The 22,714-nt window shown below is 40.6% G+C and overlaps 1 protein-coding gene across 26 annotated transcripts in view; it reads right to left on the bottom strand.

Annotated features, from left to right (window-relative positions):
* LOC116062779 (formin-binding protein 1) overlaps positions 1 to 22,714 on the bottom strand; it is a 66,190-nt gene that overhangs the window by 28,770 nt on the left and 14,706 nt on the right. For 23 of the 26 annotated variants that reach the window (XM_035991188.1, XM_035991186.1, XM_035991176.1 and 20 more), the window contains exons 2-6: positions 15,139 to 15,254; positions 10,768 to 10,824; positions 10,293 to 10,440; positions 2,653 to 2,715; positions 885 to 989 (exon numbers count right to left, since the gene is read on the bottom strand). In XM_035991188.1, coding sequence (XP_035847081.1) covers positions 885 to 989; positions 2,653 to 2,715; positions 10,293 to 10,440; positions 10,768 to 10,824; positions 15,139 to 15,254 — 489 coding nt within the window. Of the gene's footprint in view, positions 1 to 884; positions 990 to 2,652; positions 2,716 to 10,292; positions 10,441 to 10,767; positions 10,825 to 15,138; positions 15,255 to 16,100; positions 16,306 to 16,964; positions 17,393 to 22,714 lie in introns of those variants that run through there. The other 3 variants (XM_035991189.1, XM_035991185.1, XM_035991199.1) reach the window with 3 other exon arrangements.

Here is a 22,714-nt window from a genome sequence, read left to right as displayed (position 1 = left end):
TGCTGTGCTGTGTCTTTCCAGTTGAGTTCAGTGTTAGCCTAAGCCTTTTGTAGCCCTTTGGCTGTATGTCCAGAGTGCAGAAAGGCTCTTTATTCCAGCCTATATTTGCATAATAATCGGGTCTGAACTGTGTCAACTCTGAGCCTGAGCTCTACTCCAACAGCTGATGAAGCAGCAAGAGCACGCGCTGCTGACCCATGATGCCTTGCGGGCGTGGGAGCCTTGTGGGTAAAAGGCAGAGATTTTGAGGGCTCTTTTAATTGGTTATGACAACAGGAAATGACATCAGCTACAAGCCCAGGGGGTTCTGTGACTAGAAGTCCTGAGAATTGGATGATCGCATGTGTTGAAGAGCATGTATAATCACAGAAATAGCAAACTATATGTTTAGATTCTTCTAAAAAGGCAAAGCCAACTAATGTGTGTAATTCACAACACACATTAACACACACAAGCACCACCATTGGACTCAAAGTCCTCTCTGTTGCTAAGCAGATACCAAACACTCTGCTGTGCTGTATGGCCCATACAGCACAGCAGAGTGTTTGGTATCTGCTCAACAGTGATAATGAGGTTTTGGTGCTGCTATCAGCTTTGTTTAGCAGCAGATCACTGTGCTGCTGAGACAATGCCAGCTTTTACACACAGTCCCTGGCATCAAACACATGGTCACTCAATCTTTGCTGTCTTTCGGGCTCCGCGGAATGAGGAGTCAGGGCTTGGGGGGCACGTAAGGGGGAAAAAATGTGAAAGAAAATGTCGAGAGAAATGGGAGAGTGCTAGGTGGGAGGGTGAGGAAGGCCAGGCAATTGTGTTGAGCATGGAGGGTACAGGACAAGCTTGCGCGATTGGTGGCTGCTGCACGGTAGTGAGATGACACATACCTTTTCCACGTCAGCCTTAGTCACGTTAATGTCAGCATCCATCCTCTCAAAGTATTGCTGTGCTCTGTCTGCCTCTTTACAGTCCCTCTCAAACCTTCTTTTACACTGAAAAAAAGAAGAGAAACCCAAATTTAATATGATTAGAGACATTAAATCAGTAATTCCCTGCCATGAGCTGTAACAGGAAACACACCATAACTCGACCTTTAAAAGAGCATAGTAATGAACGTCATAACATGTAACGTATACGTCATTTGGATTTCAGACACAGCATTGTGTGCGACATAGGTCAGTTTATGGCATTGACACAGCGATGGGGTCTGTCAAAGTCTGCAGTCTGCAGATTAAACAAATGTTCATAGTGGTCATTTGTGTACTGAAAAACAACCATTCATTCAACCCTCTTTCGACCCCTTTAACCGAACAATCAGTGTTTGTTGGGCCAGCATGCACTCTGAACTATGCCTATCTGCCTCGCACACAATGGGATCATTGAACGCACAGCAAAGTTTGAGGAGGACAAGGCAGTTATGCATCTCTCTCACACTCTTTCTCTCTCCCCCGTCAAAGGGGCCAGGCAGAGATAAAAAGTGGTGTTATGTGCAGTCTCTCTTTCTGCTCCTTCACTTAAACAAATAAAACAGACACTCCTGGATCTGATCTATCTAGATTTTTTTAAAGGTCGGAATTATACAGTATTCCAAATTAATATTAGTCTGGCCTACTTTGATAACTAAAAGGATACACAAGTGAAACTTACTTTTGTATTTATATTTCTACCTACAGTTTTTTTCTGTCTGATTTGCAGCAGATCAGCCTGCCACTCTAGGAGAGGACAACATAAATCATGCAATAACACATTAATTAAAAGCATCGGTAAGCTTTAAACCAACATCATCTGTCTATTATATACTACTATATATACTATATTTGTATAGAAGTGTGTTGTTTGTATAATGTTCATTGTGTCTATATTTTTATTGTCTTTCTTTGTTTTTATAACATAATATAACGTTGTACAGCACTTAGTTCAGCCTATGTTGGTTTTAAATGTGCTCTATAAATAAATTGACTTGACTATTATAACTGCATCTTGATGTAAGACGCTGTCCTGTATATTCATCCAATGCTTATAACCACTGCAATGTCTCCATTTTGAATCAAATAAATGGCACAGTGTATGAAGTATGTGGTGAAGACAGAACAGGAGGTCCCCCAGGGCTCTGTGCACGGCCCTCTGCTGATGATTTCTTTTTCAATTAGAAAAGAAAGGAGGAAGCTGATGGGATTACATTTCACTGGAATTGTACCTCATACAATTTCATGTGACAAATAAATTGATGAACTGATTTATTGAAACGGACTGTTTGCCATCTACTGTGTGTACTCCCTCAGCTCTACATGGCATCACACGGCTTCTCCTTAAGCGTCAAAAGCATGTGCTTTTGTATCATGTGGCGTTGATGTTGATTGATCATAAGGCTGCTGATGATACGGCCTTGAGCGATTAAGGTCAATAGACCATCTCTGCAACTGAAACCACAAAGCTTTTAATGTAATTACTGTTGTCTAGTGTACAGTATGCTATTCTTTTTGAAAAAATATATAAACCATGACATATAGACAAATACTACATGTTATGTCATAACTAAGGTTGGGTTCTGACAGCCGGTTTCATTCCAAAGTGAAATTGTGTTTATTATTATGTTCTACTTTTGTCTATTGAGTCACCGTGACCAATGGTAACTACATTAATGGGGTCACTTACCGTTTCCAGCTGTTTCCACGAGCTCTCAATGTGCTGCTGTGCCTTACGGCCATCGTGGAAGTGCTGTCAAAAGAGTTGAGAAAAAGATTTGAAATATTATCATACTATTCACAAGCTTAAGGGATTTAAAAGCAGGTGACCTTGACACAGTATGGATAATACATTAGTAGCAGCTGGAATGGGACTCTCAACCATACCATTAGACATTATGAATATTACTCACACTGTGACACAGGGAAGTATTAATGTAAGCTGAGAAAGTAGGACAAATTTAAATAGATACTATACTGTAACTACATTACAAAGTATGGCCACATAATCCACAGGCTTAACTCAGAGATTCTTACAGGCTCCAGCATATGGCTATAAGTCGATTTGATTGAAGAGCAGCCACATCATAACCCATCCATTCAACACAGGTGCACCAAGAAAGGGCAGTTTTACAATTTCAACATTCATTAAGCACCAATCCTAGAATCAACTGAATGAAGAATGTATACTAAGTAATAAAAAAGTAGTCATACAATAAAAAAGGTCAAACATACTGTAGATCAAGTAACAATGACAACCAATAACAGGGTGGTAAAGCCAAACAGACGCTGTTTTCATGAAGCTGCAAAGTCACATGTCATGTACAGTGCATGGTTTGTGTTGTTAAAAAAATAACTGTCCTCTCTGTTGCTCTCTGCTAGGGCCTCATGGGTGCACTCATTTCCTGTACTCAGTACAAGAGTTGTGAATAAAATCGGCACACTACTTTAACAAGGAATATCTAAACAGTAGAGATTTGCAAGATGCAAAAAAAAAAATATTTAGTCCAAAAGGCAATGAACAACAACTGAAATATCTCAACAACTATTTAACGTATTGCCATGAAATTTGGTACAGATATTCATTTCACTGTTGGGATGAATTGTAAAAACTTTGGTGATCCCCTGAGTTTTCCTCTAGTGCCACCATCAGGTCAAAAATGTTTAATTGTCCAATACTTTTTAGTGCTAATTAGCACATTTTAGCACACTAAAAGAAGATGGTAAGAATGTTAAACAGGTATGCTGTTTATTTGTGTATAGAGTTCAGCATGTTAACATTGTCATTGTTAGTTTTGTTAAATCAAGAACATGCATGTTGTGATTGTTGAAACTGTTATACTGATTAACTTCTCTGTGGGCTTATTATTTTTTATAGGTTTGGTTATTGGCCTGCCCCTGAACAGACATCTCCACTTGACGTATGCTACAATTAAGGATATTAATGACCAGAAGGATAGCAAATATCCACAACATGACAGTTACAGCCGATAGATGAGAAAGCAGAATAAGAAACGGAGAAAGGCTAAAGCAAGGTTGGATGTGCAATGAGAAGCTTACAGTGAGATAAAACATGGAAGTGTACCAGGAGCCAGATATTGTAATCTAGGGGGAGACAGACAGGTCACAGAGGATTTTGGCACTGCCAAGTGTGGCATTTTAGACAAGACTAGGTGGCGGCTGCTGGTCTGAACTCACATAGCACATAACGCTGCGTGTTTTAGTAAAAGGCCTCACTTGGCCTATCTGGCTCCAGGGGACCAGAGCACTTGGCCCAGAGGCAGTGCACATTTCTCTACGGCTCTCTGTGTGGATCACAGCCAGATCCCTTGGAAATTTAAGAGCACCAATTTCAAAACTTTTGGAAATGAAATTGTCAATATTTATAAAAAAAAAACATACAAATAATTCCTCCATTGCCTGTGGTCACATTTCTCTCCTAAAGAATCCAAAAAGAATCAAGTTCAAATGAAAATTACATTGAGACTTGACTGTCAATGAGGTATCCCCTGGTTACGCTGACTGCGGAAGCCAGGGTCAGTGGCTGAGCTGAATATCGATGCTGCAACTCAATAACGGAACCAGGCCATTATAAAGAACAATACGCTTTTGCTTGTACTTCTCTTGCATTTCAGCGCTTTGGAGAGCACAAGGAAGTCCTTAGTATTCTGTACACTCACGCAAACACACAAGCAAGTGATGTGAAATTAAGCCCAATGTAGGAGGCCTAAAGGTTAATCTCACCTAGATACAACTGGACATGAGAGTAGTGAGAATGGGCCCTGGTTTACCTCAGAGAGTCACACTTCTCATTTCCCAATGTTTCGAGGGAAGCTGAGTAAAATAAGGAACTGCTCCAGTGTTTCAGAGGAAGTATTTCAGCTCTAACAGAAAATGGGACATTGTGGCACCTCTAAAGTCGAACAAATATAAAATAAAGCATTTTTTTCTCAACTGCTGTTAAGACCCTGACCTTCAAATTCCTGTTTGATAAGAAGGATCTTATTCAGTAATGAAAATATGTCGATAGATATGATACATAAAGCCTTTTTACAACACACAGCAGCAGACATGGTGATGTCATTGTTACCGTGGAGCATTCTTTCAACCAAATATTTGTCTCCATAACAACATATCTAAAACATACCCTGCATCTCATGCGGACTGCATCAACAAATCTTCCATCTCTACAATGATAAACAAACTACGCTGACACTCTTCCCCAAACAGCTATTTTGGAGGATAAAGATCTACAAACAAGAAACATAAGCTCATTCACTTTCAAACACAATTAAAAAGACTGCATCATCGTTTGTGACAAACAGCCATCTGGGATAAAGGTAGGCAGATGTTCTGCAGTGTTGTCTCTGTGTTTAAATCCATAAGCTGCAGAGATACACAAAGCTCTCTCCTGTTCAACACAGGAAAGAGTAGACACACCCTGTCTTTCTCCCACACGTCCCTCTCAGTAACAGCATGTGACTGCTGACACTGTCAGGGACATCTGAAGTACTTCAACAGTTCGCTGACCTGAAGCTGCCGCTCACAGTTATCCAGTAGGGTTGGGCAACACGATTACAACATCCAAACTGATGATTTTGAGGAAAAAGTGACAGCCTGACTGTCCACTTGCAGTTGCACTCGCAAAATCAAACTGTGCACCGTTGATAAATCAGAATTGTTACTTTTTAAGTACGCAATGAATGCCATTAGCTCCGCCCCGGTGTTGGTGTGGACATAGGGAGGGGGGGGGGGCATCACGATGGCTGTCGGCGATCCTAGATGGACAATGACAACTATATTACCCAGACACAGTGACAGAGAAATAAACCTCAAATTAACGAAACGAAAACTAATCTTTATACTTACTCATCACATACAATTGACAGTACAATGTAGTGAAAATTGATAACTGCATTTTTACCCATCCTAAGTATTAGGAGCAGTGGACAGCTATACATACAGCATCCGGGGAGCAACTTGGGGTTCAGTGTCTTGCTACGTTACCAAATGCTTGACCCTGACTCCAAACTTTAACTACATTGATGTATTAAGTGTAATAAAAGTGGGACTGGAAAATATGATCATTATCCATCCAAGCACATTGGATCAACAGATTTAATATTTACTTAATAATGAGAAGCAGGACTGCTCTGTGCTATGATTACATTTTTTCTAGACAAAAGAATTACTCATGCAAGCCTGTGAGTCTCCTGGTACAACACAGAGCACCAGACTCCCTCCAGGTACCAAAACACTTGTTGTGTTATGTTAAATAGTTACATTATATGTGTTATAGTTATATGTGTTATTTGTTTCTGTATTTATTGTTTTTTTTATATTGATGCTTAATATGTTTTAGGGATGGGAGGGGGGGTGGGGGGGATCGATACAGCATAGTATCGCAATATTTTCCGTGGCAATACTGTATCGATACACAGACGCCAAGTATCGATCTATTATTATACATGTGTTGGTCAGTTTGTCTGCTTGACAATCCCATTTTGCAGCAATAAAATTGAAATGAGATGAACAAACAGAGACATTTAACTTTTTAGATAAAACCGATGTTGACGTGTGGCCGGGTTGGCTCAGTGGGTAGAGCAGGCGCACATATACTGAGAGGCTTGTGCCTCGATGCAGAGGTCCAGGATTCGAGTCCGACCTGTGATGATTTCCTGCATGTCTTCCCCTTCTCTCTCCCCTTTCTCACCTAGCTGTCCTGTCAATTAAAGGCGGAAAACCCAAAAATTAATCTTAAAAAAAAAAGATGCTCACAAAGTTTCCTTTTGGGGACATAATTTGAAATTGGGAAAAATTTGAAGTTGGAAAAAAGGTAATAAATTGCAATATATCGCAGAATAAAATAAATAATATTATATATATATATATATAATATAATATAATATTGTATCGCATTGTATCGTGACATAAGTATCATGATGATATTGTATCGTGAGGCTTCTGGTGATTCCCACCCCTAATATGTTTATGTATGCACCAACAACCATGGGAAATTCCTCCTAAGTGCTACTTACTTGGCATGTGATTGCGTCTCTACCTTGTAGTGTCATCTTTGTACCAGAGTGAGCTGAGGTGAGACAGACATGCTCTGATGTGGCTGAGTGTAACATACACCCTGTGTGACTCACAAGCTGTATACATTCATAAATGGTGTAATATGTTTTGAGCAAAGACATAACGTGAAAGAGGTGACAATCAACAAACATCCTCTGCTGTCTGACAACTAAGAGAGGAACGAAAACTTCGCTCCAGCACCACATTTGCACGTTTGAGTTTACTTGTGTGAAGAGGTGCACATGTGCATCTGTGCGCGCACACAAGCTCTAACTGATCTGTTAGTCATTCATTGACGTGACTTGGTTCATAGGAATGTGCACCTGCAGTTCTGTACAGTGGTCAACACACATTTAATCACTGGTACTAGAAATATCTACAAATCATACAAGACTTGTGTTGGAGACTCAAGAGATGACTAAACCACATGAGAGCTCCACTGACTTTTCCCCTCATGTTTAGACCGTTAGGCGACGGTTCAAACAGAGTAATATTGCAGAGTAATTTATACTGAAGTATTCTGGATTGAGGTGTACGTGCAGCGACTATGGAAAAGTTCCAACAATCGATTCTCCCTCTCAACTTTCCACTCAGCACAAGAAGGCATGTGAGACACATTGTTCTACCACTGTGATTGCAGCACTCCTCTCTGCTTCCTAAGAGAGAAATGAGGACAATATCCTCTGCCAAACCCACCTAAAGACGCTTTATAGTGCATTATAGTTTTCAGCTGACTTTTCACTAAACGTAATGCTTATTTTGCTGGCTCTGCCAGCTGAAGGAGATGTATTCTTTTTAGAATTTTTTTTGTAGCTGGTTGAACATGTCACATCGCAGGAGGATAAAACAGATTGAACCTCCCCCAATGCCGAAAGATATAATTATGTGCTGTGCTGCGGGTGCAAGTGGATACAAAAGAGAACACAATGAACTATCCCTCAAGTGGACTTCAGTAACACATGTCGATATTTACAGTAAACACAGTATAGTTACATTTATAAATGTGAAAGTGTTACAGTGAATGGTAAGTCTCTGGAGGTCTTGCTAAGTCTTTAAGGGTCTTTATCAGGCCTGATTAGAGAGGATACCTACTGTAAGCCCTGTGATCAGAGGCCTGGAGAGGGCAGCAGTTTGCTGACCGAACACCTTTTTAAAATTCCTTAGCACAATCACAGCTCTTTATCCCATATTAACCCTGCATGCTCTTCGTCATGGCCTATTGTACTATTAGGCCATAAACAAACAATGCCTGGCAAATTACATGGCAAACCTTTTTGATGTCAGGATATATTTTGAGATCCCTTCATGTGCCTTTCTAAGTTCAATCTAATACAAGAATATGTTTGCATAACACATTAAATCGAGTAGTCTGACCTATAAAACCAGGTTCCACTTCTGTAAAAACAAGTATATCTGCTCTCGAATACAATCCTTTAAGACAACATTCTTGGCCTCACCTCCTGTGCCACCCCAAGCTGAGCTTAGCAAGAGGCTCACTCGGGGAAACACAAAGGGAGGTGGGGAGACTTACAAAACAAACCCCACATGAGAAACTAATGAGGTGGTATTATTTTTCTTTCTTTGGAGTGTGGGTTTTACCTGTCCAATAAACTCTGTATAAACCCAAGAGAGGCAGACCCCGACCCTCCTCTAATCCCACTGTCTGGGTCTGCCTGCACAGCTTTGTCTGAAATAGTCGCAAATCAAAGAGCTACGACAGAGAGAACACTAAGTGGTGCTTAAAAATGCATGTGAATGAAACCAGAGAAAATAATGACGGGAAACTGGGGAAGTCATGGGTCATGATTGCTTTACAAACACCTTTCAGAATATCACTTCTTCTAACAGTGTTACTGGCAGAATTTGAAACCCTGAATGTTCTGTAAAGAATAAAGGCCAATTTTGATGGTCTTTTTCTTTGTAGCTTGGGGAATGGCGCTTAGTAGCCTTTCAACACTTGAAAAGTCATTCCTCATCACTCATGAGTGTGTTGAGGGCACGAGTGTGTCTTTAAATAAAAAGTGAAAAGGAGGAAAATAAGCTAAACGGGCTACATTTACCCTACAAGGACACTGTTCTGAATTCCCCTGAGAAACTATTTGCTCAATGTCTATTAGATGAAACAATCTTCTGTTCAGAAAAGACACCAAATGTGGGGTGCATGCTATGAAGGGAAAGCCCCCAGCACTGGCTTTTTTCTGCAAGAGAGGCAGCACATGACAAAACTAGGAGGACAGAGGGGAGAGAAAGAGAGAAACAGGGATATTTATAAATGAAATAGATGAAAGGTACAGAGAAGTGAAGAGGAAGAGGGGTGTCATAGTGACATCCTGCAGCCTCAAGACAGCAAGGGGTCTGTCCATGGACACTCTAGCTGGACACTAGAGATATAGATGTTATGCCAAACCAAGCCAGGCTAAACCAAAGCCAAAAAAGCAAAAGAGGCCTGGGGGCGGTGGACGATTCCCCTTGAGAAGCACTGGAAATCCCCTTTCTCTCTGTGTTTGCTGCAACTCAAACCGAGTTGAAAATTTAAAAAAAAACTACCTAACTAACAATAATGCGACCCAGGGCTTCCTGTATTTATGTAAAGTAGCGAGTGCAGCAACACCAATTGAACACATGAACATAGACGCACTGTGACCTCAGAGTAGCCTTCTGGTTTTGGTTTTCCACTCCAGTTCCCTCAGCTGGACTTCCGTGACACAAGAGTCCATGGCAGATTTTTTAAAGAAAGTACTATTTTCCAGCTGGGTAGCTTTCTCTCTCCTCCTCTAACAACTCTATGGATTTAATGGGCACCACACTGCTGCAGGTCCACCGCTCCTCCACATCTCTTTATAATGGTGAGGACGAAAGTGACTTCAACGTATAAGAATAGTGTGTGGTGCACCCATCTTTTGAAAGACTGTTTATAAAAGAGGGAAATAAGCCTGTAATGACAGAGAAATGATGACTGTCCCATAAAAAGGACTCATTCAGTCATGTTCTGCACTTCTGGCGAGCCTTTGGTGGTATCTATATTTACTCAGCGATGACTTCACTTCATGCAGAATAGAGTATGCAGAGGGAATGGGCTACTTAATGTCTTGTAGGCCAGTTTTCCTTCATAGAATCCATGTCCGTCTGTCTAAAGGAAAGGTTTTATTTAAAGCGCTGGCATGGGGAGAATGACAAGAGGATAAAGACCTAGAAATAAGACACTGGTTATGGAAAGAGCACAACTAAGAGTGAATATAAAATGTATCTCACCGATTTTCTCTCGGCCTTGAGGTCCTGCAGGTAGCGCGAAAGCTCGGTGATGATTTGAGACGTCAGGTTCTCCGCTATAACTTCGTGTTGACCCGCATAGTCATTTAACTCATTAAGCGACGTCAGGAAGGCTCGACAGAAGGTGTACCTGGTGAGACACAGGAAGTGTTGTCGGTGTAGTTGCAAAGACAGAGGCGAAACACAGTCATTTTGTTCAGAAATAGTATAGTAGTTTGGATTTGGTTTGGAACAGATTTGTAATTCAAAAAGGGAACATGTTAAAGGAATAGTTTGACATTTCGGGAATTACTGTTTTCTGGCGGAGAGTAAGGTGAGATACAAAGCTATAGCTAGCATCTTGTTAGCTTAGTTTAGCATAGACTCAAGACTGGGAACAGTGGGAAACAGCTAGCCTGGCTAGGCTATGTCAAAATATTCCCTTAATCTGTTCTATGTGCAAGATCCTTGAACTTACTTGCTCTCTTCCTCTTCTCGTGAGTTCTTCTTGGGTTGATACTTCTTTGATAAATTCCTGTTAGGACAAAAAGTTCAACCTTGTCAGACATTTCTTACAGTATCTTTAGAGCACAGTCTGCCCCATTCCCATTATATTTCCCTGACACTGCCATTATGGACCTGCCAAAGGATCATCCAGTGCACAAGTCAATCCAGCAGAGTGCTTTTTTTCCGCTACTTCCACTACCTCCCCTTTCCTCTCTTCAGGTCATTAATCGTGCTCCCCCCAGGCGTATGCATGCAGAACCAGTCACCAGAAACAAGCATGCTTTTCTTATGCAGCCATTGCCCTTGTTTTGACTCTGGCTGCATGTTAGTGGCACGACATGAGTTCAGCATGAGGAGGCGAAGGAAAAATGAGATGTTGTGTAGGGATGAAAGAAAATCTGTCGCTGTACAAGCTGTAAGTGAATGGGTATTGTTGGGAATAGGCCGCAAATAACAACCTTTATTATGGTTATGACAGTCTCCCAATGTCCTCTGAACCTAGCAACTGTTGTGTGACAGGTTACAGTACATCATGTCACGTTTGTTTCATCATGACAGTGTGACACACTCACCACCCAATTGTGCTGATGCTCCGGTTTGATGGCTACTCTGTCAACAGAACATAATAACATGCACTATGCTCTGATGAATTTGGGCGCTTATGCCTTCAGGATCCTTTGTCTAATTAAAAAAGCACTGTTCTCAATTTAAAAACGAACAACCGAGCACGTACACAAAAAAACAGATTGGCACAAACCAGAAAAGCCATTTGAATTTTCACTAAGACAGAGTAAATCTAAATGTAACAAGGAGACAAAAGGGAGTTATACTGTAATTTTCCAATCCAAATTTCATGTCCTACAAGTCAAGCAAATTATTGTTACAAATTCAGTAATAAACATCATGATCATTTGTAAAATTATGAGTACACCGTTACAAATACAACACTCCTGTCCACTTTACATATCAGAATCAAAATAATTATTGTAAGTCGATGCAAAATGCCACAGCTTGTACATGTTGTAAAAGGGGGCAAGCAAAATTCCTGCCGAAATAAATTAATAATGCACGTGTTGAAAAAAAAACTACATGTAATGTGTGTCTCGCTCTGCTCACATCCCCCACGCCTCTCCTCCCCGGTGGTGTTTGGCTCCGCTGTTGCTAGGCAGATCTATCTGTCTATCTATCTCCCTGTCCTTCTCACCCCATCTCTAATTATAGTGCTAGTTCCCCACTAACTGATTCTCTCACAGCCAGATGTCATGTGTCAGATTGTATTCGCCCGCTCACCTCAGTAACATATTTAAAATAATTTACACAATACAAAATTAGGGTAGCTCTTAGCACTTAATTGTGATTAAACAGTGTATGTTTGTGTACGTGTGTCTGGAAAATTATACCGCATGAGTGCATGGCTGCTACATACTGTTTGACACTGTAACCACAGTAAAGACAGACACTCTTTTAACCCCCCACCCAGTCTCTTTTGTTAGCAGGACTTTATTCCCACTGTGTTATGGATTATGCCAGACTGGAATTTGGGGGAGGGGAGGGGGAGGGGGGAGGTATTAATGCATTGCCCTGCAATGACTAGACTGAAGCATTGTGCATGTTTACACCAATGCAGTGGAAGAGGATTATTCGTGGGATTAGTTCAGAGTGTGGTTGGTGTGGTGATAGAAATGGTACAAAGTAGTGTAATAGCCATAGATGATGTTCAATTGGTGAGGAATGTAGGCTATTTCAAGTAGTCAAACAATTCTTTGCAATTCAGCACTTATTCGCTAGTGATCAATATTTACTATCCTCTTACTGTACCCTGTTCTATAGGCCCTTTTCAATGCCGCCTTATGTCATAGCAGGGAGAGCACATGTGTAATTAACAACAATAGGACTGAAACTAGCAAATATTTTCATTGTCAATTGGCTGAATATACTCTCAGTTGATCATTAGAAAAATCACAATTTTTCACAATCATGTCTTTTCAAAGACCAAGGCGATATCCTTAAATTGCTTGTTTTGCCCAATCGACACTCCAAACCCCTAATATATTAAATTACTTTTATATTTAGACCAAGCAGCAGGTCCTCATAATTGAAAAATCGGAGCAACAAAATGTTTGGTTTTTTTTTTGGGGGGGGGGGCTTTAGGAATGACTTAAACCGTTCCATCGATTATCAAAATAGTTGCAGGTTATTTTTCTGTCAATTGACTTAATGATTGATTGACTAGTCATTTCATGTCCCAGTAAGCCAACCTTGTCAAAACAAGATTGTGACGTGTTAAAATATCTGCAGTAAAAAAGCCTGTTACTTCTAAAATAAAAAGGAAATCTTCCCAACAACCCAGGCGTAAGACTAGATCAAAGGTGCAATTCCATTACTTTATTAGATCTAACAGCCCTGCGTTTCTTTTGGGTAGATTAAGCCTGATTTCATGAGCTAAGTTGATTAAAAGGGATAATTAGTCCTGAGGTCAGGCCAACTACATAGCACCACAACAAAGAAGCACAGTGTGTTGAAAACACAGGATAACCCTATGACTCAAGCTATCCTGTCAGTACATCCTAATTTCCTCATTTTAGCCTTTTTCTGACAAGTGTGCCAATGTGCATGTTGTGTATACTAGATAACTGGCCCAGTTTGACAACGGGCCCTCTGTGTTAGCACAGTGACTGAAAACATCTGCACCATCTGTGGAGCCTGAAGTTCAATAAAAGCCAACCTGCCATGGCAAGATGACTCTACCCCTGTTCTTTTGTCAAACATACTGTAGACAGATGCTGACTAATTGAATTATGGGATATCGGTATCTGTTCAAATGCAAGTGCAAAGCTGTGCATGTGTATATTTTTGGGCTGCAACATTTGTTTAAACAATGCTTTAACTTAGCTTTAAAGTAATGTATTTTGGATAAATAAAGAATTATCCAGTTGTACACATGAACAAAAGCAAATTTAAGCAACAACAAAAAAAACAGTGAACGCACATTAATATTTCCGGTCCATCAATAATTAGCTTTTTATAGGCCTGGACGTTTGACATTGTTTCTCTTAATTCAAATATTTCAGCAAATTATAGAAAAAGAAAGAACCGAACAACATTCAGAGATCTAAACAATCCATACATATAAAACAGCATTTGGGTGAAAATATTTAAATCTGTTTGATGTTTGGATGTGTCTGTCTTTGAGTGTGAAAAGTTCATGGGTGCAGGGATGTGGTATATGGGTAATGCATGCATGTAAACACAGACAGCTAGTCCTATTATCTCAAGCTGACTTAATTCTCAAAAAGTTGAGTGGTATGGGCTTTAGAGGATCTGTTACAGCTGGTTGCTATGTGAATAGTGGATTGGTATTGGCTAGTCCCAATGAAATGGGGGGATGGGGTCAATACTTAGAGCATTAGCCATATTGCCAGGCCTTTTTAAAGATGAGGATTTTGGATTTGGGGGGGGTATCTCCTACTGTGTTAGGATGCAGGACTTAGGAGATGGATCCTCTCAGTGCAGGATTGCTCATGCTTCCATCACTGCCTTGGAAAATCAGTGACTGCACCATAACTGTATGTGTGTGTGTGTGTGTGTGTGTGTGTGTGTGTGTGTGTGTGTGTGTGTGTGTGTGTGTGTGTGTGTGTGTGTGTGTGTGTGTGTGTGTGTGTGTGTGTGTGTGTGTGTGTGTGGAGAATTGTAGGGGGCGGGGTCAACACTTGTGTTGGAGTGGAAAAAGGAAATCTGGGTCAGACCTGGGGTTGATAATGCTGATACCTACTAGTCTCTATGGAAACACAAGCTCCGCCCCATCCCCCCGCAACCTGACTTCCTCCAACAGACAGCGTGCATGCACGAGAGAAGATACAGAAAAGATTCTTTGTAGAAGAAAAAAAAAAGAGAGGAAGATGAAGGAGGGAATATACATCCTCTTCACATCGGTTTATTTAGATCTACACCCGCATAAAGCAAGTATGCTTATTAATATATTTAATTTATTGTATTTATAAAGGACAGTGCACATTAATCAACTTTTCTGTAAATGTGCCAGTGTTAGCCAGCCGGCTCATTTTCAACTCTAGTCTTTTTATAGATATGTTATACTGCTAATGTACTGCTTTCCATACAGGAATTCTCATCTCAGTTTTCCCTTTCAGAGGAAGGTCAGAGGTCACGGTCAGCTACATAACAAGCTGGGAAGGATTCAGTCTCCTGTTTCAAGGATACTTCAGTAGGTCAAATCCCGCTGTAGATTGGGGGGGGGGGGTTCTTTCTCTAAGCAACCTGGATGGAAAACACTCACCCGAATCACAACCCTGAACATGGATCCTAAATCAGCTTGAGTACTCACCTAATTTGTTTTGCATAGTTGGTTTCAATCTCTGATCTCTCCTTGACGAATTTGGTGTACTTCTCCACAAAATCGATCCCCCACTGTGTATGCTTCTCCAAATTGTCAAACTGATCCTGCAGAAAAGAAGAAGTGACGAATGAATCAATTCAAATACAAGGGAGATAGCAATCTACAGTAACAGTATCAAGGATACAGAAAAAAAAGGAAGAGAAGAATAATCAGATTAAAGATTATTTCATCGTGATGGGGAGATGTGAATTGTATACATCGTAGGACCTAATGCTGAATTCAATGCCACGGTAAATCAAGTTTACATCTAATATCACCAAATATACATCGTAGTATTTGAGAACAGCCTATACACATTCTTACTAGTCTTCTAAAAAATCTACTTTTACTCAATTGTTGTGGGAATATCTGTCTCCCTTCAACCAAAGCCAGCAGGCAGCATATGTATGTGTCAGTCAATGTGTTTATTCTGAACCACTGATCCGACCTACTCTCATCGCTACAATTTATACATTTAACAATTTCAAAGGAGGCACTGCCTGGCCAATGACTGACACTGTCATTTTAAGTTGTAGATGTGACAAGTGAGTTTTGCCTTGATATCATTGATATCATCATATCATAGTGCTGTCATAGTAAAAAAAAAAAACAGTCACCAACAGCCGAAACTACTGATAATCAAATACAGCTGTTGGGGCTGAACTCATTATTCATGTTTCGTTCATGACGTGAGGAAAAAATGAGCCTCTAGTTGGCTGAGGTCACGGCTTTATATTCATCAGTTCAGAAAAGAGAGCATTTCAACTGGGATATTAATAAACACACACATACACACACACACATGCTACAGCTAATCTTTACTGACGATCATACGGCTACTTCCAAACATTCTTCTAACGACAGTGTGGCTGTTAATTTAAAAAAAAAAAATGAACCAAAATAAAAACAACCTTGGTGTAGCTCCAACAGTCCCCCATCCTCTCCTCCACCATGTCTGGAGTCACCCTCAGTCTGGCTAATAGTTCCCCTAGCACGACACACTAAAGCATGTGAAGTGTCTGCTCGAAAAGGTCTGACTGATTCTCTGAGCAAACCACACAATGCACTCTGTGACTGCTTGAAGCATCTCTGCACTAAAAGCACTTTCATAGCAAACACACGGGAAGCGGTTGTGGTGATGAAAAGTTCAAGAGTTACACTCGATCCTGCAGCACTTTAAGGTATCTTTGACTGACTTATTTATAAGAATTAGAGCATGCTAAAGATTCAAGACGATACACTATTGTAGCTTTATTGAAGTCACATTATTAAGTGTGATGAAATCTCTCTCTCAACAAACGTAACAACTTCCCAATTAAAGCACTCAAGGACAACAATAGAGTACTTAGAATGAGAGGGACTTTCCAGTGTGCATTGTTAGTCAGTTTCAAAGAGCAATCACTCATCAACAAGCCACTCAACACAAGAATGACAAGATAACAATTAGACATTTTACTGAAACAATGAGAGTCAACCTCTCAGCCCCATCACTTGTATTTCCTTTTCTCCCTCTGTTTCTCTGCCCTCAAGACACCTATTTTTCTAGGTTCCACAACAAGCTTCCCTTCCCCTTTAATGCCCAAGAGAGCACAGACCTATGTGCCAATTAAAGTCATCAAACAGCATTTGCTTCATGATCACTTGCAGGCACCAATTATTCTTGGAAGAGAAAAAAAAAACAGACAACAATCAGCACACGTCACTGCAGCCACATCATGCACAGAAAGCCCTCCTCTCTCTAACACACACTCCTCCACATACATAACTCAGATTACCTTTTTTTGCAGGGGCAACATCTTATCCAGCGTGTCTCCGTGTGGAATATGTACCCTTTTGCAATATCCAAATCCAGAAAATATACATCCAACTCGCCTCTCCTCCCCCTCCAATGCAGCAAGACAAAAAGGCTGAGGTTAGGTTAGGGAAGGCATCCACAAGACCATTTCCAATGTATCCAAAGAGGACCAAGAGCAGATTAGCGTCTGGGTTTGGAACAATGTCCGCTGACCCCACTCCCACACAGTAACAAAGAAACTGCACAGTTGTAGCAAGTAATTCCCGATTGTCCGGAGGGGGCACGAATCCCAGAAAGCAGTTGAGGAACCGAAGCAGCACTGGCTCCCTCACACACACACATACACTCTGATTCTGAGGCCACGGCTACCCACAGCATTCAGGCTTAATGCTCCATCAGGCGTAAGGTGGAATAAGTGGGATGGTAGAGGAGGATAGTGAGAGAGACAGCGGAAAAGCAGAGGGAGGGGGCCTGAGGGGAGGAGAAATGACGGGAGAGGCGGGATTACTTGGGAGGGGATTAAATTTAGAAGGGGGGGACTATCCTACTGCTGTTGGGACCTCATAAACTCTTTACCACATTTCAAAAATAATAAAATATATATAAAATAAAGGATAATGATCTGCAGCATGATGAGTCATTCCGAGCACATCAATCTTTGCTAATATCAGGTGGGATAGAAGTTGTTCGAGTAAAATGGAAAAGCCATCAACAAAGCAATTGTCCAGCTCAGAGAGAAAGAGCTGCTTAATAAATGATGAACCTGTGTGGGGCCAGTATCACAGACAACAACACATTTAGTGAAGGTGTGTCCAATGTTAGCATACAGTCTGGCTGACTCCTTGCTTCATTTCATCAACCTCCTGCCATTCCAACTTGACTTAAGTGATTTGGCATTGTTGATCGGACAAAATAAACAATTTCAATAACTTGGTCTGGACATTATATTTTTTTTTATATCTGTCCAACATCTTATTGACCAAACAATAAATTGTTAATCGAGAAGATAGATGGAAGATTAATAAGTACTGAAAATAATAGTTGTAGCCATACCCACAACGTCTGGGTTGAAATTATGCAAGTGATGATGAGAGTTTTTTTTCATGTTGAATGTAAACAAAAAGCTGCTTGCCGTCGCTGCGCTATCGTCATCGTGTAAAGCCCACCTCAACGGTTGTGATTGGTGCCTCGACTTGGAAAAATTGGAAATGGGCTTGAATGGGCTCTTGGCCAGACTGACTTGCAGAGCAAATCTCAAATTTGCCAGAAGTTCGTCAGGGTTTTCCCAGGCTACACCGCATGCAAATTATACAAATATTCTGTGGCAGTTGGCTGAACAACTACTAGACTCAAATTCAAACCGGCAAAGGGGTTTTTGTAAAACCTCCTCCTATGGCCCCCGTACTAAAGACTAATAACTCCTGCTCCAACTTCCATTCTGTCATCTGCGGCCTCTGACACCTGACCTTGTTCCTGCAGGAGGGAATAAGTGGGGGATCCCTTCAGGAAACGAACCAGCCCAACTCTGCTTGTTATTTCAGGACCCAATCCCACTCACTGTGATGCATGTACTATTGTGGTAGTACATGAAAGAAAATAAATAGAACAGCGCCGCTAAATATGTTTTTCATCATCCAGGAAATGGGAAACAGGTTCAAACCGAGAACAAAGGAGACATTTAACAGTTACTAAATATATGTAGGTTTCGCCCATGTGCTGTAAGAAAACAAATAAATGCTTGTTTAAGGATCAGCCTCCTGACCTCCGACTCTTTCCAACTGGCGATGGAGATAAAGGTGCAGTTTAATGTATTAGACTGCCAGTTAATCTGAACTAATGTACATTATTAAGCTACCATTCCAGATCAAATCTCTCGATATCAGCCGCACCACTGAAGGCCTATTTACTTGCACCTGCATCCCCCACAACACTGAGGTTTTCTCTTTCCTCTCTGTTTATAGTAGATAGAGCACAAACACAAGGACAAGCATACGACAAAGCAGGGCTGCTCGATTATGGAAAAAAATCCCAATCACAATTATTTTGGTCAATATTGAAATCACGATTATTTAACACGTGTTTAACTGACTTTTGGAAAGATGTTGCAAATACTGAACTTAAAAAAACAGTGAAAAAGGTAAACAAATCAATAGTGAAAACACCTAGAACTGTGAAATTTCCCTTAGTATTTTTCCCGGGTTTTTTTACACAAGACAAAATAGGAGTTTACCTGCAAAACGAAACGTGCAAAATAATTTTTCTCGATTGTTCTGTTGTCTGGTGCAGACAAACACAGTAAAAGAAAAGGCTGAAAGAATATTTTAAGCAACTGAATACCTGATAGTGAAATATAACCACTGCAGAATACCTAATGCTGGAATACCACTGGATTTATTGCACTGAATTATTTTACTTTGATGATTTTGACTTAGTGATGCTTGACACAAGATGAAAGACATATGTCTTCCTATTCCTTCTCATTTCCACCACAGAAGGCAGTAGAGAGTATTAACACTACTTTTAACACCACTGCTGCTGGTGTTTTATTTTTTATTTTTTATTTTTTTAATCCCCAGTAGGATTCAAAGACACAAGTTCTGAAATAAATGAAGCATGTAGAAGAACTGTTCCCTGACCTGACCACATATTCCCTAAAGACTGATGGGTTTTATATAATAATGCACCTGTCAACCACAGAAGCAAGCTGATTCATGGTGCACTAAATAAGAATAATTTGGTCATCTCTGTTTTAGGCAAGGGGGTAAGCCAGCCTCCACAAAGCGTACCTCCCACGGAGCCATTTTGATGCTAATAAGCCATCAGGTGCCATTAGCATTCCATTGACTGCCATTCATTTTGGCGCCACTTTGACAGCGAATAACTTTACATCTGAAGCGTTTAAAGACTCTATTTGTCCATTGTTTGCTTCTAAAGAAACACAACGATGTATGAAAGGCTCCATTACCTTGTATCTCACGTTATGGCTCCGTTGCAGACGTTTTTGTAAAAATAGGCTAACGATCGTGTCATAACCACGGGACTTACTGTCGCATAGTAGACAAATTACCGTACAGTACAGGAGAAGCTCGCAGGCAGTTTCGACTTACATTAGCTGTTTAAGTTTAATTACTAATGTTAACTAGCATTTTAGTTAGCAGTAATTAGCCTGTGCCTATGTTATCTCCTTACATTATCATCATTATATTATATCTCCTTCCGTGCAATGATTGAGATTTCTCTTGGCACAGCTACCAGAAGACTTACAACTTTCAGACAGGTTGTTCACGTCACATCTAGTCTTCAAGCTCAGTTTGTAGCTGCGCAGTAAAGCTCAGCCATCACCGGAAAAGTGCTTCTAATAGACTTCACTGGTCTCTGTCGAAAACAATTGTCCATATTCTATGGTTTTAAGGAGGATAAAAGGCACGACAATGAGATCGCAGATCAAGAACTTTAAAAGCAGACAGATCCAGTGTTAGATTACCAAACACAAAGTGAGTTGACCTACTTTACAACAAGGTTCGTGATAACAGGACTGCAAAATCGTTTTAAAACGTCTGTTAAAAAAAACACTCCTAGGGAACACTTTGTGCTTTATTACAGCCTTACTACCTCTGCAGGGGTCAGTTTGCTGCTCTGATGATCACAGCAAAAACCAATGTGCCACTAAAAACACAACAGAATAAGAGGGAAAAGGGAGTGTTTCATTGGTAGACCGAGGGGACAGACAACAGGAAATCACTGACTAAGAAGTAAAAAAAAAAATGTAAATGCAGATGTGAATCAGCCTTGAAAATAAAACACTCAAAGCTAATACACATAGTGTTTGATATATAACCCCCCCCCCAAAAAAAAGATGCCTGCAACAAAAAAAAACTAACTTATAACTAAATATTATTTATTCCACAGTCAGAGACACAGTCTTGATAAATAGATCTCTCATTAATTTAATTGGTAATGTAATAGTGTACAGATTTCAGATGGATGTTATTTCCAGATTTCACAGATGGGTAAATAGCGCACCTGATTAGTTGAGTAAGAACAAGGGTACGGGACTTTCATATGAACTGACCCCAAACATATAATTGTGGCTTTATTTTCATGAAACCATTAATCACATGAATGTAACGGTTAACCTCCAAGGACTAAAATCACACAAAACATTTGTAGAAGGACTAAAGAAATGTTTATAACTTTCCAAAAAAATGGCTTCAAGCTCTCACAACTAAGTTTCAAACGTTCCAAACTTAGCTTCAAGCTTTCAGATTGTGTCACAGTGGTATCTATATGAAGTCTACCCTCTGACAGGAAACCTGTTGAGTTGAGACAAAGAAAAGCAGATGCCACGCCAGAGTAGGGGGGAATCCACAGAGGCTGAGGGGACAGATGTTCTGCTGGAAGGACAATGGGATGATAAGAGGCCTTTAGATGCTTTTGTCTTTTTTGTTTAATGGTTCAATGTGTTGAGCTAGGACAGTGGGTTAGGTTGGTGGGTAGGGGCTTGTGATGAAAACATCTAGACTGACTGAAACTCCATATACCTCACTGTCCCATACTGACCTCATTCATTGCTTAAGATTGCAGAAAAAATTGTCATTGTCAGAGAAACTGAAACTATGATGGAAGTACTGATTGGGTGATACCTATACACATATTTGGTCTGATTAGTAAAAAGAGAAGAAGGTGGTTTCGGAGTGGTTTTTATGCTCTCGTCTATTAGAACCATTATGATAAAGATGAAAGAGTTATTACAGGAGCCTTGTTGGCTAACAAACTCCGAACTGCAGTGAGAATGAGAAGGGTGAGGAGGAAACTGCATTCATCCAAAAGTGGTCATTAGGCAGTGAGGGTCCTTCCAATTCAAATAATAAACAAATAGCCCAATTGTTCTAGCAAAAATAGCCCTGTCTCATTGAATTAAGCAAAGCAGCAGAAAATGTTCAACGCTGCGGAGTTGTTCTAGTAATTATCCAAAGCCTTATACAGTACTTCTTACTGACCATAGCAGACACACCAGAGAGATGACTCAGAGACGCTCAGTAAAGCAGAGCCACTGAAATCTACGGTGGTCCATGAGTCAATGCAGCGCTTCACTGTGTCTCGCGACAGTGGGCGTCCAGCAGCAAGAACAAATATTTTAAGGGAGATGCCAAACCCTCTCTCAAACACACGGCACACTTTGTCCAAGAAAGCGGGGCGGAACAATGCCTCCATTGCCCAGTGTAACCCCTGTGTCAGAGAGGAAAAGGGACAGTAGCCTCACACACACACAAACACGCTCGTGCGCACACGTAAACAAAGACTGATGATCATGTGCTTTACTGAAAAGTTGCCCTAAGCTATTTTTTCGTTGGGTTGTAAAGGGTTGAGAAGGGTTTATTAGCCCCCTGCCCACCCAGCCTAAATGACGATTTAACACATGAATGCAAACAAAGGCTAAGACAATTTACACTACTGTCAAAATAAGCTAATGCAGCAATGCAATCTATCTTGCTGCATAGGATAAGTTTTTACATTTTTGATTTAGTCACTAATAACAAGCTGATATTTGCATCGAGACTTTACTATCGCTATAAAGGTTCAGTCATTCACTGCTTGACTATGCAAAATATTACTGAAAGAACACAAACACATGCCCATAGGAAAATGCACACATGTACACAGCAACGTTCTGCAAAATAGAAGCAGCTGTTTGGGGCAGTGAGTGACCTTATGTGTAAGAGCTCTTGT

This window comes from Sander lucioperca, chromosome 14, assembly GCF_008315115.2.
Source record: "Sander lucioperca isolate FBNREF2018 chromosome 14, SLUC_FBN_1.2, whole genome shotgun sequence".
In the NCBI taxonomy this organism is placed as follows: Eukaryota; Metazoa; Chordata; class Actinopteri; order Perciformes; family Percidae; genus Sander; species Sander lucioperca.
Note: the sequence above shows the minus strand (reverse complement) of the source record. Positions and strands in the feature narration are given on the sequence as shown.